Source organism: Oryzias latipes, chromosome 11 (genome assembly GCF_002234675.1).
Source record: "Oryzias latipes chromosome 11, ASM223467v1".
Lineage (NCBI taxonomy): Eukaryota > Metazoa > Chordata > Actinopteri > Beloniformes > Adrianichthyidae > Oryzias > Oryzias latipes.
This window is the reverse complement of record NC_019869.2, coordinates 16,905,251-16,918,659: the sequence shown is the minus strand read 5'-3', so window position 1 is coordinate 16,918,659 and position 13,409 is coordinate 16,905,251. Positions and strand designations below refer to the sequence as shown.

At 42.5% G+C, this 13,409-nt stretch overlaps 1 protein-coding gene across 22 annotated transcripts in view; it reads left to right on the top strand.

The window, feature by feature from the left end:
- Nucleotides 1-13,409, top strand: part of LOC101157308 (microtubule-actin cross-linking factor 1) — a 192,909-nt gene that overhangs the window by 110,171 nt on the left and 69,329 nt on the right. For all 22 annotated transcript variants that reach the window (XM_023959957.1, XM_023959950.1, XM_023959949.1 and 19 more), the window contains 14 exons: nucleotides 931-1,057; nucleotides 1,142-1,325; nucleotides 1,466-1,632; nucleotides 1,761-1,939; nucleotides 2,042-2,180; nucleotides 2,270-2,463; nucleotides 2,580-2,739; nucleotides 2,854-2,937; nucleotides 3,073-3,180; nucleotides 3,264-3,362; nucleotides 3,465-3,587; nucleotides 3,672-3,763; nucleotides 3,948-4,083; nucleotides 7,450-13,143. In XM_023959957.1, coding sequence (XP_023815725.1) covers nucleotides 931-1,057; nucleotides 1,142-1,325; nucleotides 1,466-1,632; nucleotides 1,761-1,939; nucleotides 2,042-2,180; nucleotides 2,270-2,463; nucleotides 2,580-2,739; nucleotides 2,854-2,937; nucleotides 3,073-3,180; nucleotides 3,264-3,362; nucleotides 3,465-3,587; nucleotides 3,672-3,763; nucleotides 3,948-4,083; nucleotides 7,450-13,143 — 7,486 coding nt within the window. The remainder of the gene's footprint in view (nucleotides 1-930; nucleotides 1,058-1,141; nucleotides 1,326-1,465; nucleotides 1,633-1,760; nucleotides 1,940-2,041; nucleotides 2,181-2,269; nucleotides 2,464-2,579; nucleotides 2,740-2,853; nucleotides 2,938-3,072; nucleotides 3,181-3,263; nucleotides 3,363-3,464; nucleotides 3,588-3,671; nucleotides 3,764-3,947; nucleotides 4,084-7,449; nucleotides 13,144-13,409) is intronic.

Here is a 13,409-nt window from a genome sequence, read left to right as displayed (position 1 = left end):
ACGCTGATTCCCCTTGTTTAGTTCTGACTCTGGGAATCAACAGGAGGCCGGCCCCTGAGGTCCTCAGAGTACGAGATGGTTCATATGGCACTAACATGTCAGAGATGTACTTTGGTGCGTGGCCATGGAGAGACTTGTACACAAGCAGAGCTGCTTTGAAGTCTATTCTTTGAGGTACAGGGAGCCAGTGCAAAGACCTGAGCACAGGACTAATGTGATCATACTTCCTGGTTCTGGTCAGGACTCGAGCAGCAGCATTCTGGATGTACTGAAGCTGTTTTACAGCTTGTTTGGAGAGGCCGGTGAGCAGGCCGTTACAGTAGTCTAACCTACTGGAGACAAATGCATGGATAAGTATCTCCAGGTCTCGCTTTGAGATTATGTTTTTGATTTTGGCAATGTTTTTCAGGTGGTAAAATGCCGCTGATGTTACTGACTTGATATGGCTGTTAAAGTTCAGGTCAGAGTCCATGATTACCCCTAGATTTCTGACTTGATTTGAGGGTTTAAGAGACAGAGAATGAAGGTAGCTGCTGACAATTTCTCTTTGTTTCTGTGGGCCAAAAACAATAACTTTGGTCTTGTCTGAGTTTAGCTGGAGAAAGTTGTCCTGCATCCACGCGCTGATCTGTTGGAGGCAGTGGTTGAGTGAATCCACTGGCCCATATTCACCTGTTGTCAGTGACACATAGATCTGAGTATCATCTGCATAGTTGTGATAAGATATGTTATTACTGCGTATTAACTGCCCTAGTGGCAGCATGTAGAGGTTGAACAGAAGGGGTCCCAGGGCATAGCCCCTTATAGACCTGCAGTAAAGTCATGTTAATTTCCTGTAAGCAGACAGCTAGTACTTTAGAAAGAAGCAGGTAAACAGTGGGGAAGACGTGAGCTCTTTTTTAGATTCACATTTTTATTCTGTTTCAACAGGGCAGAGCAGATGTACCAGAATGTAATGTCTCTGTGGCATCAGCTCCATGTGAACATGAAGAGTGTGGTATCCTGGCACTATCTGCTCAAAGACATCAGGACCGTGTCTGAATGGACACTGGACACAGTAAGTGTGTGTCTGTGTCATGTTGGTGTTTCTTTCCTCGTCGTTTCCTTCTCTCATGGTCTTCTGGCTTGTCTCGCCTATCAGGTTCGCCGTCAGTCTCCTTCAGAGCGGCAGCACATTCTGGATCACCTGGAATCTCAGCTGACCGACTTCCTTTCGGACAGCAAGGAGAGCCCCTTGTTCACAGCGGCCGAAAGACGAGAGCTGGACAGGGACGTCCAGCAGGCGCTGCAGCACTGCCAGGACCTGCTCGTCAACATGGAGTCTGGTGAGATGCCTACGCACAAATAAACTCATGAGTGTGTCCACATCTTAGCATTTCTAAATCGTGGAGGAAGGAACTTGACTAGAACCATTCTTCTACTTCCTCTGAGGTCTGAAATGTATTTATTTTTACTCAAATTTCAGTGGAGAAGGATGAGTTGGTGTCTCGGTCGTACCTGTCAGAGCTGCAGGACATCAACCTTCATCTAAATGAGACTGAGCACACACTGATGAGGGGAATTGAACCTCTGCCCTCCAGCAGGCTTTCCGGAGGAATTTCTGACAAGATTATTCAAATTGCAGAACAGGAGGTGACCCCAGCACCCTCTACTGGCTGTGGATGGCAATAGCATTATTAAAAAAACATTTTTCTATTTTCTCAAAAGAACATTACTGACACGATTTTTCTTTTCTCGCTCTGTTTTGTGGAATTGTCCAGAAGTTGCAGTCGGAACTAAACATCCTGCGCTCCAGTTTGGGTGACTTATCTCGTCGCTGCGTCCATTTTTTCGAGGAGAAGCCAACGTCCTCGAGTGTTCCTGTCCTCCGGTCTGAACTCAACCATGCTCTAGAGCGAATAGATAATCTTCACAACCTTTCATCAGTCTACTTGGAAAAGTTGGTGAAATTTTGCTGCAGAGAAATTTTACCCTCGTTCATAAACTTAGTGAAAATGATGGTGTTTATTTTTAATTGAAAACCCTTGTTGAACCTCTTTAGGCTAAAGACAGTAGATGTCCTGCTCCGGAGCCTGGAGGAAGCAGAAAGCCAGGTGAGGAAGTATGAGAGCAGACTAAGTGAGGAAGACACCGTTCCTGCAGACACTGCCGCTATTCAGAACCTCAGAGATCAGCTTCAGGCAAGAACCTCAATACAAAACACAACAGACTTTTGCTCTTCATGATGTCCATGATTCGTTTTATAAATTCCTGCTGGATATTTTCCCAGAGGTGGCAGGCTGAGGTTGCCGATCGGGAAAGCATCTTTCAGGCCCTACAAGCACAGGTGGGGCAGGCCAAAGAGGCGGGGTCTAAACTCAGCAGCCTCCACCCAGATCGCAGTCCAGAGCTGGAGCGCTACCAGGAAAAAGCCAATCAGATAACAGACAGGTGGAGCAGTATCAAAAGACAGATGGAATCACGGTGAGTCTGAACCAGGGGTTTAAAAACACAGCATACATCCTTCTGCACACATGCTGTTTAGATGAAAATGTCCGGAATCAATGTTGACCTGAGAACCTGCTTGTGTTTGCCTGCAGGTGGACTGATCTGGACGTCTTGGGCTCAGAGCTGCAGCAGTACAGAGATGGACACTCAGCTCTCATCAAGTGGATTGAAGAAACGACAGAAAGACAAGAAAGGACCCAGCCTGAACAGACTGACAGCAAAGCGCTGTCTGAACAGTTGGCCCAGCAGACGGTCAGTAATAACAATCAATCCACACAAAGATCCTGTCTTGAATTGTGCATGACCAAAAGATGAACCCTGTATTATAGGGGAATGACTTAAAAAAAAATTTATTTTCCTTTCTAGGCATTAGTTGTTGAGATTGAACAGAACCAGACCAAACTAGACGAATGCCAGACTCACTCCAAACAGTACTGCAGCTCAGTGAAGGTAGGAAGCTGTGGTTAATCTGTCCTTGTATTTATTTTAGGTTTTCTTTTTGTTTCTGTTCAGTATGAGAAAGCATTAAAAGTTGCATATTTAAGTGTCTGACTTTAACCAACCCCTGTCATCTTCTCTGTTTAGGATTATGAGCTCCAACTGATGACTTACAGGGCCTTCGTGGAGTCAATGCACAAGTCATCTGTCAAGAGGAGAAGGATGCACTCTTCCTCTGATGCCATTACTCAGGAGGTAAGGAAAAAACTTTTTCTTTTATTGTTTAATTTTTTGTTTTCGTGTGTCAATTACCAACCATTACATTTTTTTCCTTGCAGTTCATGGACTTACGCACACGCTACACATCCTTGGTCACCTTAACCACCCAGCATGTGAAGTATATCAGTGATGCTCTGAGAAGGCTGGAAGAAGAAGAGGTTATTGTTTTTCTCTGCTTGAACCTTTACCCTCCCCTGTTTTTTTTTTGTTTTTTTGCAGAATTGATTGCTAAACGTTATTTTGCCTCTCAATCTGTGCAGAAAGAGGTGGAGGAGGAGAAGCAGGCCAGAGTGGGGCAGGTTTCAGATCTGTTAGGTTGGGTCAAAGGTCTTTGTGGTCGGAGCGGAGGTTCCAGCCCGGAGTCTTCAATAGCTGCTCAACAGGTGCTTAACAGCTCATTTTTTTCATTAAAAAAATTGTGGTTAAAGTTGCTGAGGCCGATGTCGTCTCATTCCTCCGCTCTCAAGGCTATCAGCGAACAGTTGGCCGCCAGGAAGGATCAGGTGGCTGAGGCCATACGGAGCACACAGACCTTCCTACGGTCCAAGCAGGCAGCCAAGTAAGTTCAGTGGACTCATACACCTTTAAGAGCAGCTCACATGATGTAAACAGCACATGTGGTGGTTACTTTTTCTGCTCAGTCAATTATGCATTTGTCTCCATGAGCAAACAAGAGTGAAACATTTTAACAAACAAGAAAAAGAACGTGATCTTTTCAACTCATCTCTGGTCTGAATGTACAGGATGTCACCAGAAGAGCGTGCTCAGGTGGAGGCTCAGCTGGCTGAGCTGACCAACACATACGACCAACTTCTGGAGAGCTCCACCCAGCAGCTACAGCAGCTGGAGCAACAGCTCGCCAAAGAGGAGGAGCTAAAGGTAAACAGGTGGAAGGGGTTTGGCTGACAAGGGACTGGCTTTTGCAGGTTTTTGATACTGTGCTCCTCGATGGTAACTCGCTTAACCAAGAGAAGGGAAAGAACCTTTCAGGCAGAATGTGCTTGCAAGCTTTCTGTCAGTTCATGTGTGGGCCAGCGAGACTTTGTGTGTTGCACAGCATGTTGTACGTTCACCAAGCACGCACTTTGGAAAAACATCATCATTTTTGTCAAGGTTTGGTTTGAGAGTCATCATAGACCCCGTTCAGACGTGTACCCTTCATGATCAACCATTCTAAAAGATATTTGAAAGTAGAACAAGTTTGACACAGTCTGAACTGGGCCTCAGCATGGAGTGATTCACTCACAAATTAGTTCTCCTTAAAGCCTGTATTCATACCACCAACTGTCCATGCATTGATTTTGTCATCTTCACTCTCATCATCATAAAAACATCATCAGCTGAACTGCTAACACAAGGAAAACATGGCCTTAGTGGTGCTTCAGTAGTGCAGTCCTGCTGAGATCATGGTCGTAGATGTAGAAGCTAAAAGAAGATGTGCTCCCCCACCATCTTCTTTGTAGATTGAAATGACCACACCATGTCTTCTTAAGCACTTCATAAAGTCAGAGCACTGATTCCTACCTTGTTTTGTTCTGTTCATAATGTAGCCCTTTAGAGACATGAACTGCTTTCCATCAATCAGGTGAACACTCACTTCTATCTTGCTGCTGAAGTCCTTCAGATTTACTGATTAAAGAAGAGCAAAAAAGGACCATTAGGAAAGGCATTCTGGTGTAAAAAGCTTTAATGAAATTCAAAAGAAGCCATAACTGTTCAATCAAATCCAAATGAAACATTCTTACAGACAGAAAATATGATTAGATTAAAAATTTGCCGAAAAAATTGTAAGATCTGGATCAGTCAACCTTATTTCTAAAGCTCAAAAGCTATCCCTAATCAAATGTACTAAAGATTTATGTAAAAACACACAAAAGAGAAGAAAAATGTAACCAACTCAAGGCTGCAAAACAGATTATTTAGTCTTGTAAAACCTATTTTGGCAGCATTTTATTTCAGTTTACTTCAGATGAGCATTTAAATAGAAAATGTATTCTAATTGGTTGTACATAACGTAAGTCATTAAAAAGGTCACCTTTGATATTATACCTTAATTATTACGTCCACAAAAAACAAGTTTTTACTGAAGTTTTGTCCCTTTAATTACTTTTTATTGAGCAATAGGAAAAAATACAAAGTCTTCCATTTTCCAGAGTTGGTAAGAACTACTCTGCTACCCTGTTACTGTATTGAAAAGAGATTCTTAAGCAACCTAAGACCTGAGTGTCACTTTAGAAGATGGAAGAGCTCCTGCATTTGCTTTGTGTCTGAAGCAGATTACTGTTTAGGAATGACACACACACAGATGTCAGTGTGTGTGTGTGTGTGTGTGTTCATAGGTTTGTTTGTATAGTCAACCATCATCACAGTAATCACAGTTCTCTCGTCAATATTCTAAAGCCCTTGTTCGTAGCATATATCATTACCGGTAATCAAAAATGGATAAAACGTGTTAATACCTTTAAACATTGGCTAAATTGGGTGTTTTTACAGCCCTGTTTCACTGCTTTTTACTTGCTGATTTTATTTGTGTTTGTCTGAAAACAAGAATATTTAAAAGCTAGCTGTGTTTCTTAGAAAAGGTGCACCTAAGGCCAGCTGTGCAAAAAACTAAACTAACTTCACTTTTTGAGCATGTTGTGTCCAGATCACAAGAGTGTGTGTGTGAGAGTGTGAATGAATGGGTTTTTGTCTATGTTCTAATGCATATTGTTAATGTGTGAAACTTTAAACCAGCTTTGTGCTTGAAACTCACTAACAGCTGCCAGAGGAGTGGACTTCCAAACTGGAGATCAAAAGGGGGAATGGAAAAGAAAACAATACAGAAGTTGTGAATATTTTATTAGATATGTGGTTTAGTTGGCAGATCAGAATAGTTGGATATTTATTTAGTTTATTGAGGGATTTTAGTTCAGGGAAATAAGATCTATAAAGCTTGTAGTCGCCTGTAGAAAGATGTATCATATTGGTATTTAGCTACTGGGTTTCAGTTTTTTGACAGTTTTTAGGGCTCAGAGAGAAGCTACGCAGATGCTAACAGCCAGCTTCTCACTTATCGCACCTCACTTTATTGAGCCATAAACTGGCCCATTAGTTTGTATGCAAGACGACACAATCCTGGATGGTAAGTAGTGCTAGCTTTCTCTTTTACCTCTTATTGTTTTTCTCCAGATCTTTTTGTGTCTTTAATGTTTTAGCTTTATCTGGTGCTTTTCTGTTCTGTCAGCTCTGTTGCATGCTTATTGCTTCTTAGTGCTCTTTTAGAGTAGTTCTGGTAAGTATGAAAAGCTTAAAAGAAACATTTTTGTCCCAAACATGTAAAGGCCCGTACACACCTGGACGAATATTCTCCAGGAGTTATTCGCCAGCGTTTTTCGCCACGTTTTTTGTGTTCACACCCAGGCGATTTTCGCTGACGATGAGCCGAGAGAACATGCAATTTCATTCCCTGACATTAGATGGCGCTTAATATAAAAGGGAAATACTCCTGTACACAAGGTGGCGCTGCGCAACTTTATGCTTCTTAAAGTCGCTTTTCGCTCAGAAGAAGAGCGCAAGTATTTACGCGCTTGTCAGAATCATACAAAGAAAACATGAATATTTCAAGCACCAGTTGCTCCAACTGGTGCTTGGTTCGGGGATATTTTAGAATGTCCGTCATTATTTCTTCGCGGCAGTGTAGACGCTACTTGGCGTCTATCTTCTTCGCTGGTATGTGTGCTCAGAAAGGCAGTTTGATGTTTGAGCGCCCCCAAGTTGTGTTTTATTGTAACTTTAGAGGCTCCAGACACGTGTGGAAAAGCGCTGTTCTCGTTGGTCTTATAGTTTTCGACGCGGCGCGTCGAACCAAAAAAACGAACCCGAGGCGTTTTTTAAAAAGTGACGCTTTGACGCGTAGCGTTTTTTGCGTCGGTGTGCAAACTCACATTGGTGCCCTTTGTTTAGTCACAAGGCGTTAAACGTCGGCGAAAATCGTGGGCGAAATTCGTCCCGGTGTGAACAGGCCTTACCAAATTTCAATATTTGCAAAGGAAATTGTAACATGTTTAAACTGTGTTTATGGCAAGTGGTGGTGGTCTTTTTTCTGTCCTTTATCTTAAATCCTGCACCATTTTTGACCTCACCAGTAAAGCATGGTGACATCGTAACATAGCATAATGAAAGTGCTTTCATTTAAATATATAGCACATAGCTTCCATAAAGAATATGAGGTAAACTTCTTGTTTTCTGTTCATTTTTCTGCAGGTCCAAGTTGCCATTGCTGGAGTGATTGACCTGGGAACAGTGGAAACATACTCACTGTTTCAAGCTGCCCGACGTGGTCTAATTGACCAGGACACCTGCCATATCCTATTGGCGGCCCAGCTTATTACTGGCGGACTAATTCAGCCCGACTCTGGTGTCAGTCTATCACTGGAACAAGCTCTATCTGAAGGCCTCATTGACACTCACACCAGAGAGTCACTGTCCAAGTTTGAGAGTGCCTTAAATTTAGTAGACAACACTTGTAAGTCTGTAGATCACAAACAGGAGATTGTTGTTCCTGTAGCTGCAGCAATGGAGTCTGGTTTAATCGGAGAAGAAGAGGGACTCTGTATTCTGGAACACCAGATCAACAGTAGGGGCTTGAAAACATTGTCTGGAGACTTTTTAAGTTTGGAACAAGCAGAGGAAATGAGACTTCTGTCCCCTCAGACTTCATCAAAGCTGCATTTAAGGCTACAATACAAAGAGCTGATTAATCCAAACACAGCAGAGACGGTAAATCTGCATGAGCTTCAGCTGTGCTGTGTTCTTGATAAAGAATCTGGTCTCCTCCTACTTCCTGTCAAACAGCACCCCGGAGGAACGGTTTGTCTGCGTTCTGGACAAAAAGTTGGGATCTTCCGAGCAGTCCAGGAAGGACTGATTGACAGGAAAGTGACAGTATCACTACTTGAAGCTCAACTTTTTGCTGGTGGCATTGTTGACCCACGTTCTGGTCACCGGCTAACTGTTGAAGAGGCTGTTCGCCGCGGACTGATGGACCGTGATTTAGCTTGTTCAATGCTCGCACGGCAGCTGCAAAATGGTGGAATCCTCGATCCTTTGAGTGGAGAACGCATGAATTTAGAGGACAGTATCCAAAGAAACCTTCTCTCTTCTCAGCTGGCTCTGCTGGTCCTTGAATCTCTGCAGAATTTTATGGGACTCCTCTGGCCTGAATCAGGAGAACTCCTGCCTCTTAATGATGCTCTTCAGCAGGGAGCAATCTCAGGAGATTTAGCTAGAAAAGCCCTTAGAGGGAGACATTTCATTGGTGCTCTGTACAACACTGAAACCCTTCAAACCATATCCCTCAACCAAGATGGTGATGAGGCCCTTGAGCCAAGTGTGGTTACTTGCCTCGCAGATATCTACATACCGGACACCCTTTGCAACCTGAACCAATCAGGCACCCCATCTCTGAACCGCTTAAACTGGGGTTCAGCCAGCCCCTCTTTACCTACATCCCCACCTTTACCTACATCCCCACCTTTACTTACATCCCCACCACTACTTGAGTCACCTCCCACAGACTTTCTAAGGGATACGATACCAACAAATGTGCCAAATTCTAAAGAACAAGCCGAGAACAAGTTGTTGCTTCACCTCATGACTCACAGCTACGTAAATGCTCATTCTGGAAAACGGTTGGTAGTGCTTGACCCTGAACTGGCGATGATGGTCAAAGCTACACAGGTAGTGTCCGGAAAATCAGTGCCAGAAATAACTGAAGAGACAAGTTTATCAGATAAAATGGTGGATGACAACAAAATGGTAGAAGAGCAAATTGGCATCAATCTAGGTAAAGAGTTTGCTATTGAAGACACACAAAACAAAATCTCATTGACTAAAACTGTGGTCAATGATATGAGCTATACACACAAAGAACTCAGTAAAAGTGCTGAAGCTAATGACCTTAAAGAAGAGTTGTACTATCAAGGAAACATATTACCCTCAGAGATGGAAACGCGTTTTCCAGAATCAACGGAAAGTCCCTGTCATAACATCAGTGGGATAATCACACTCAGATCACAGGAAAATTGTAAAAGTATAGAACAAAGAGAGAAAATAACAGCAAAAGTAAATCAAGATGTGGCTATAACACAGTCTAAAGATCATAAAGATGAACAGCAATGCCAAGACAAAATGGATAGTATCCAAGAACCTTTGCCTGAGACAGAAAATAAGTCCAAGCATTCTGAGCCTCAGCTTGTCAGCTGCAATTTAGAGTTGGAGGAAAACAAAGATGTTGAGCTGCAGAGGTTGGTTTTTGAGCTTAAACATGGAGGTCTGAAGACAGACGAAGGTGAAAAGCTGCTCCCAGATGAGGCTGTGGCCCAGGGGATCCTTCCTGGCCATACAGCTGTTAAATTAATGGCTGAGGCAGGTTTGTTTGGAGGATTCCTTGATGCTAACAGGGCTAAGCCACTTAGTGTGGACGAAGTTATACAGGAAGGTTTGATAGATGAAGATCTAATGTGGACTGTCTTGAAGTCGGACAAAACCTTGGCAGGTGTTGTAGATGTAGAAAAATACCAAATATGTGGGGTGAAGGATGCAGCTGAGGCTGGGTTGATTGACTCTAACACGGCTGCTCGACTTTTAGAAGCACAGGTAGCATCTGGAGGGATTGTGGACCTCCGCAGGGATAAGAAAGTCTCTGTCACTCTTGCAGCAAACCTTGGATTAATTGATGAAGAACAAAGAGAAGAACTAGTGGCACTGGAAAAGGCATGTAAGGGAAAAGAGACAGACTGTGCAACTACCCTTAAGAAAGCCAGTTTACAGCTCCAAATGGATGGTGTTGTGGACCCTGAGTCTAAGATCCCAGTTATCTTGGAGCAAGCAATTCAGAAAGGGCTTATTGCAACAAAAGATGCTTATCAGGTGTTGGCAAAACAGGTTGCTGAAGGTGGGATAATAGATCATGGTTCAGGAATGAAGCTATCAGTCTCTGATGCTGTAGATAGAGGACTAGTGGAACGATCCATTGCTCCTGGGCTTGAAGAACTGGAGTGGATTTTCCAAGGAAAGGTCAGTCCTTCAAGTAACCCCGAAGCCATTGTTTTCCAGGCATTATCTGGTGCCATTTTAGACCCTAAAACCGGCTCTAAGCTGACCCTTTCAGATGCTGTTTCTAAGGGTTTGCTAGATAAAAACACAGCAAATGAAGTCATGGCTTCCCCAGCAGTTACACAAGGAGTGATTGACCCTCAGACTGCACGCGTTGTACCGTATTCTGAACTCGTAAACCAGGGTAAAGTTGATATTAAAACAGGACAACGCTTCCTGGAGGTGAAACCTTTTAGTGGCATTCAGAGGGAACAATCTGAGGACAGGTTGACCCTTATCGAGGCTGTTGCATTAAAGCAAGTTGATCCAGTTCCAGCACTGAGGCTGCTCCAAAGTCAAGCAGACACGGGTGGGATTATTGATATCAACACTAAAGAAAGGCTCACACTGCCTGAAGCCTTTAAGAGAAATTTAGCTCCAGAAGACATGGTTAAGGAAATTGCAACCAACCAAATTTTAAGGGGAGGCTTAATCAATCCCACCACAGGACAGAGGGTGTCAGGTCTGAATGATGCAATTGAATTAGGACTAATATCTAGTGACATGGCCACAGATATCCAGGAAAAAGCACAAGAAATGTCTTCAGAACAGAGCTTAACACTTGATAACTTATCAAATCAATCAGACGCTATAATGTCATCAGTGGCAATCCAGGACAATCCAGCAAACTGGTCTGATATGAACACTGAAGGTTCCTCAAGTTCTTCTGATTTAGTAAGAAGTTCAATCATGTCAGACAAAAAATCCCAACTTGAAACGCCGGTTCTGTTTGTCTGTGATGTCACTACAGAAGAGCTTGAAAAAGAAACTCTAAAGTCTTCAAGAGAAAACTCTTTAATTGATTCAGATCAATCAATGGACACGTTGTCTGAGTTTGTAAGCAATGTTGAAAAAACAATAGAAGAAGTCACAATGGAGGTCTCTGAGATGAACAACGTTATCCTAGATGAGCTTGATAGAAATTGTCAATCAGGTGAAGCTGAAACTCAAGTTCAAGTAAGAGGAGTTTTTTGTGCTGAAAAACAGAAAGACTTGACAGAAGGTGCTGATGTCAAACCAGTTCAAGAGGAGGACCATGAACAGATGCCGAGTGATTTGAGCACGGTCGTCGTATATTCTCTATCTGAAAATGAAAACAAGACTGTGAGTACTCAGGTGGTGGATGACAAAGAGAATAAAGAAAGTGATGTTCTGGCAAATGAAGGTGAATTGGAGAATGGAAAGAATCAGTTAGCAGCTCAGACAGATGAAGTAAAGGATGATGTCAATGGTTTTGAGAAGTCTTTAAAGATCAAGGAATTGCAGGTCAAAAGTACAGATTTAGATCAGTCAGGCCAACTTTTAACCTCTGTGAATCAAGATTTAGAAAACAAAAACAAGAAGAAAAAGAAGAGTAAAAAGAAGGCAAGGGTCAAAGAGACAGAAACTGAAACCAAAACAGAACAAGTCAACACAGAGATTGATGGGTCATCAGAGGCTGTTGATTCTACAGGAGTTGATCTAACATCACAAAGCTATGATGACAAATCAGAGAATGGGGGTTCGATTGCTTTCACCAAACCTTTTGGTGTTGAAGAAATGTATGAAAAATCTGAGACTGGAGATGACTTTATGAAACAGGGACAGGAGGAGGTTTCTGAACAGGATAACGGTGCAACGAACACAATGTTGAAAAAACGTGCAGGGAAAAGTGTAGATAAAGTCAATGAAAAAGAAGAGAAGATGGGTGAGACTGTGGTCTGTCAGCAACCAGAGTGTTCACAAGTGGAAAACAAAAGTACAGAGAGGGAATTGACTCAAAAAGAAATGCTACCTGAGGAGGAGAAAGCTGCTTTGATACTAAAAGCCAAAGAAAGTATTCTTAAGAAAGTATTTGAAAAAGGTTTGAGTGACAAGCAGGCTGCTGAAAAACTGGAGGTGCTGCGAAAAGAAATAGGGAAGAAGGATGGTCAAGGCGTCAATGCAAGTGATATAAAGGGACAAAGTCTGAAAAGTACCAAAGAGGACAGACGTGATGTTGGGAGGAGAATGGATAAGTCACCAACTGATGTTAAAGAACAGAAGACATTCAAGGAGGACCACATTAAGCTAGAAATGGCTGCAGAAGATTTGCCTGTTCTGCAAACTGTTGAAAGCAAAGTGTCTAAGACCTCTGCAGAGGAGAGTGATAAAAGCAGAAGGTTGGGAAAGACAGACACTCAAAAAGATGTTCAGAAGGATACTCAACCAAGTAAAAAGCACAAGAAGAGTAAAAAGTCTAAGGTTCTTAGAGCTGCAGACAAAGCTGTGCCAGATAGAAACGAGATTACCACCAATGCAATGGACTCTGAAGCAACAAGAGCTAAAACAGAAAAAAATGTGGCAAAAACAACACTGGGCAGTTCAGATTTGACAAAAGAACAAAGGATAAAAATCAATGTTGTTCATGGCATTCAACCTTCAGATCAATCAATGGAAAAGAGCACTGAGGAGATATCAGATATCAGAGGGCCTGTTGACTCTTCTGTTGATGTTTCATACAAAACAAACGCGGCTGTAGATCAGCCTGTGACCCCCAGTCCACTACAAGACAAGCCGGCTGGAAAAAGTAAAAAGAAGAGAAGGCACCATTCACCTGAAACCCAAACCCTTCGTCTTCCAGAATTTGTACAAGACCAACATCTAAATGTAGACTCTCCAGGAAAGTCCCCTTTGATCTCAGAAGAGGTGTCTAGTGAGTCTGAGTCAGCCAGAATGACCGAGTCTACAACAACCTCAGAGACGGGGGAAAAACAGGCGAGTGGCGAGAAGAGTCAAGAAACAGGGCCAGACAAAGATGAGGCAACATTGCTGGCTCGCAAGGTAAAATGGCCATTTTTTTTTAAAGCAAATGCTGGTTAAAAGGTCATCTAATTTACTTAAAGAAAAACTTCCAAACTTGAATTGTACACTTTTAGCTTTGATTCTTTTACTGTTTTGACAGAGAAAGTTGTATCCTTTATGCGCTGGAAGATCTCACTCAGTCAAACAGTTTTAACATATAAGTTCCTTTCAAAATAAAATACAAATATTTTCTTGAATTTAAAATGCAAGAAAGTTAAACATATCATTTTCTATCATTTTGACTT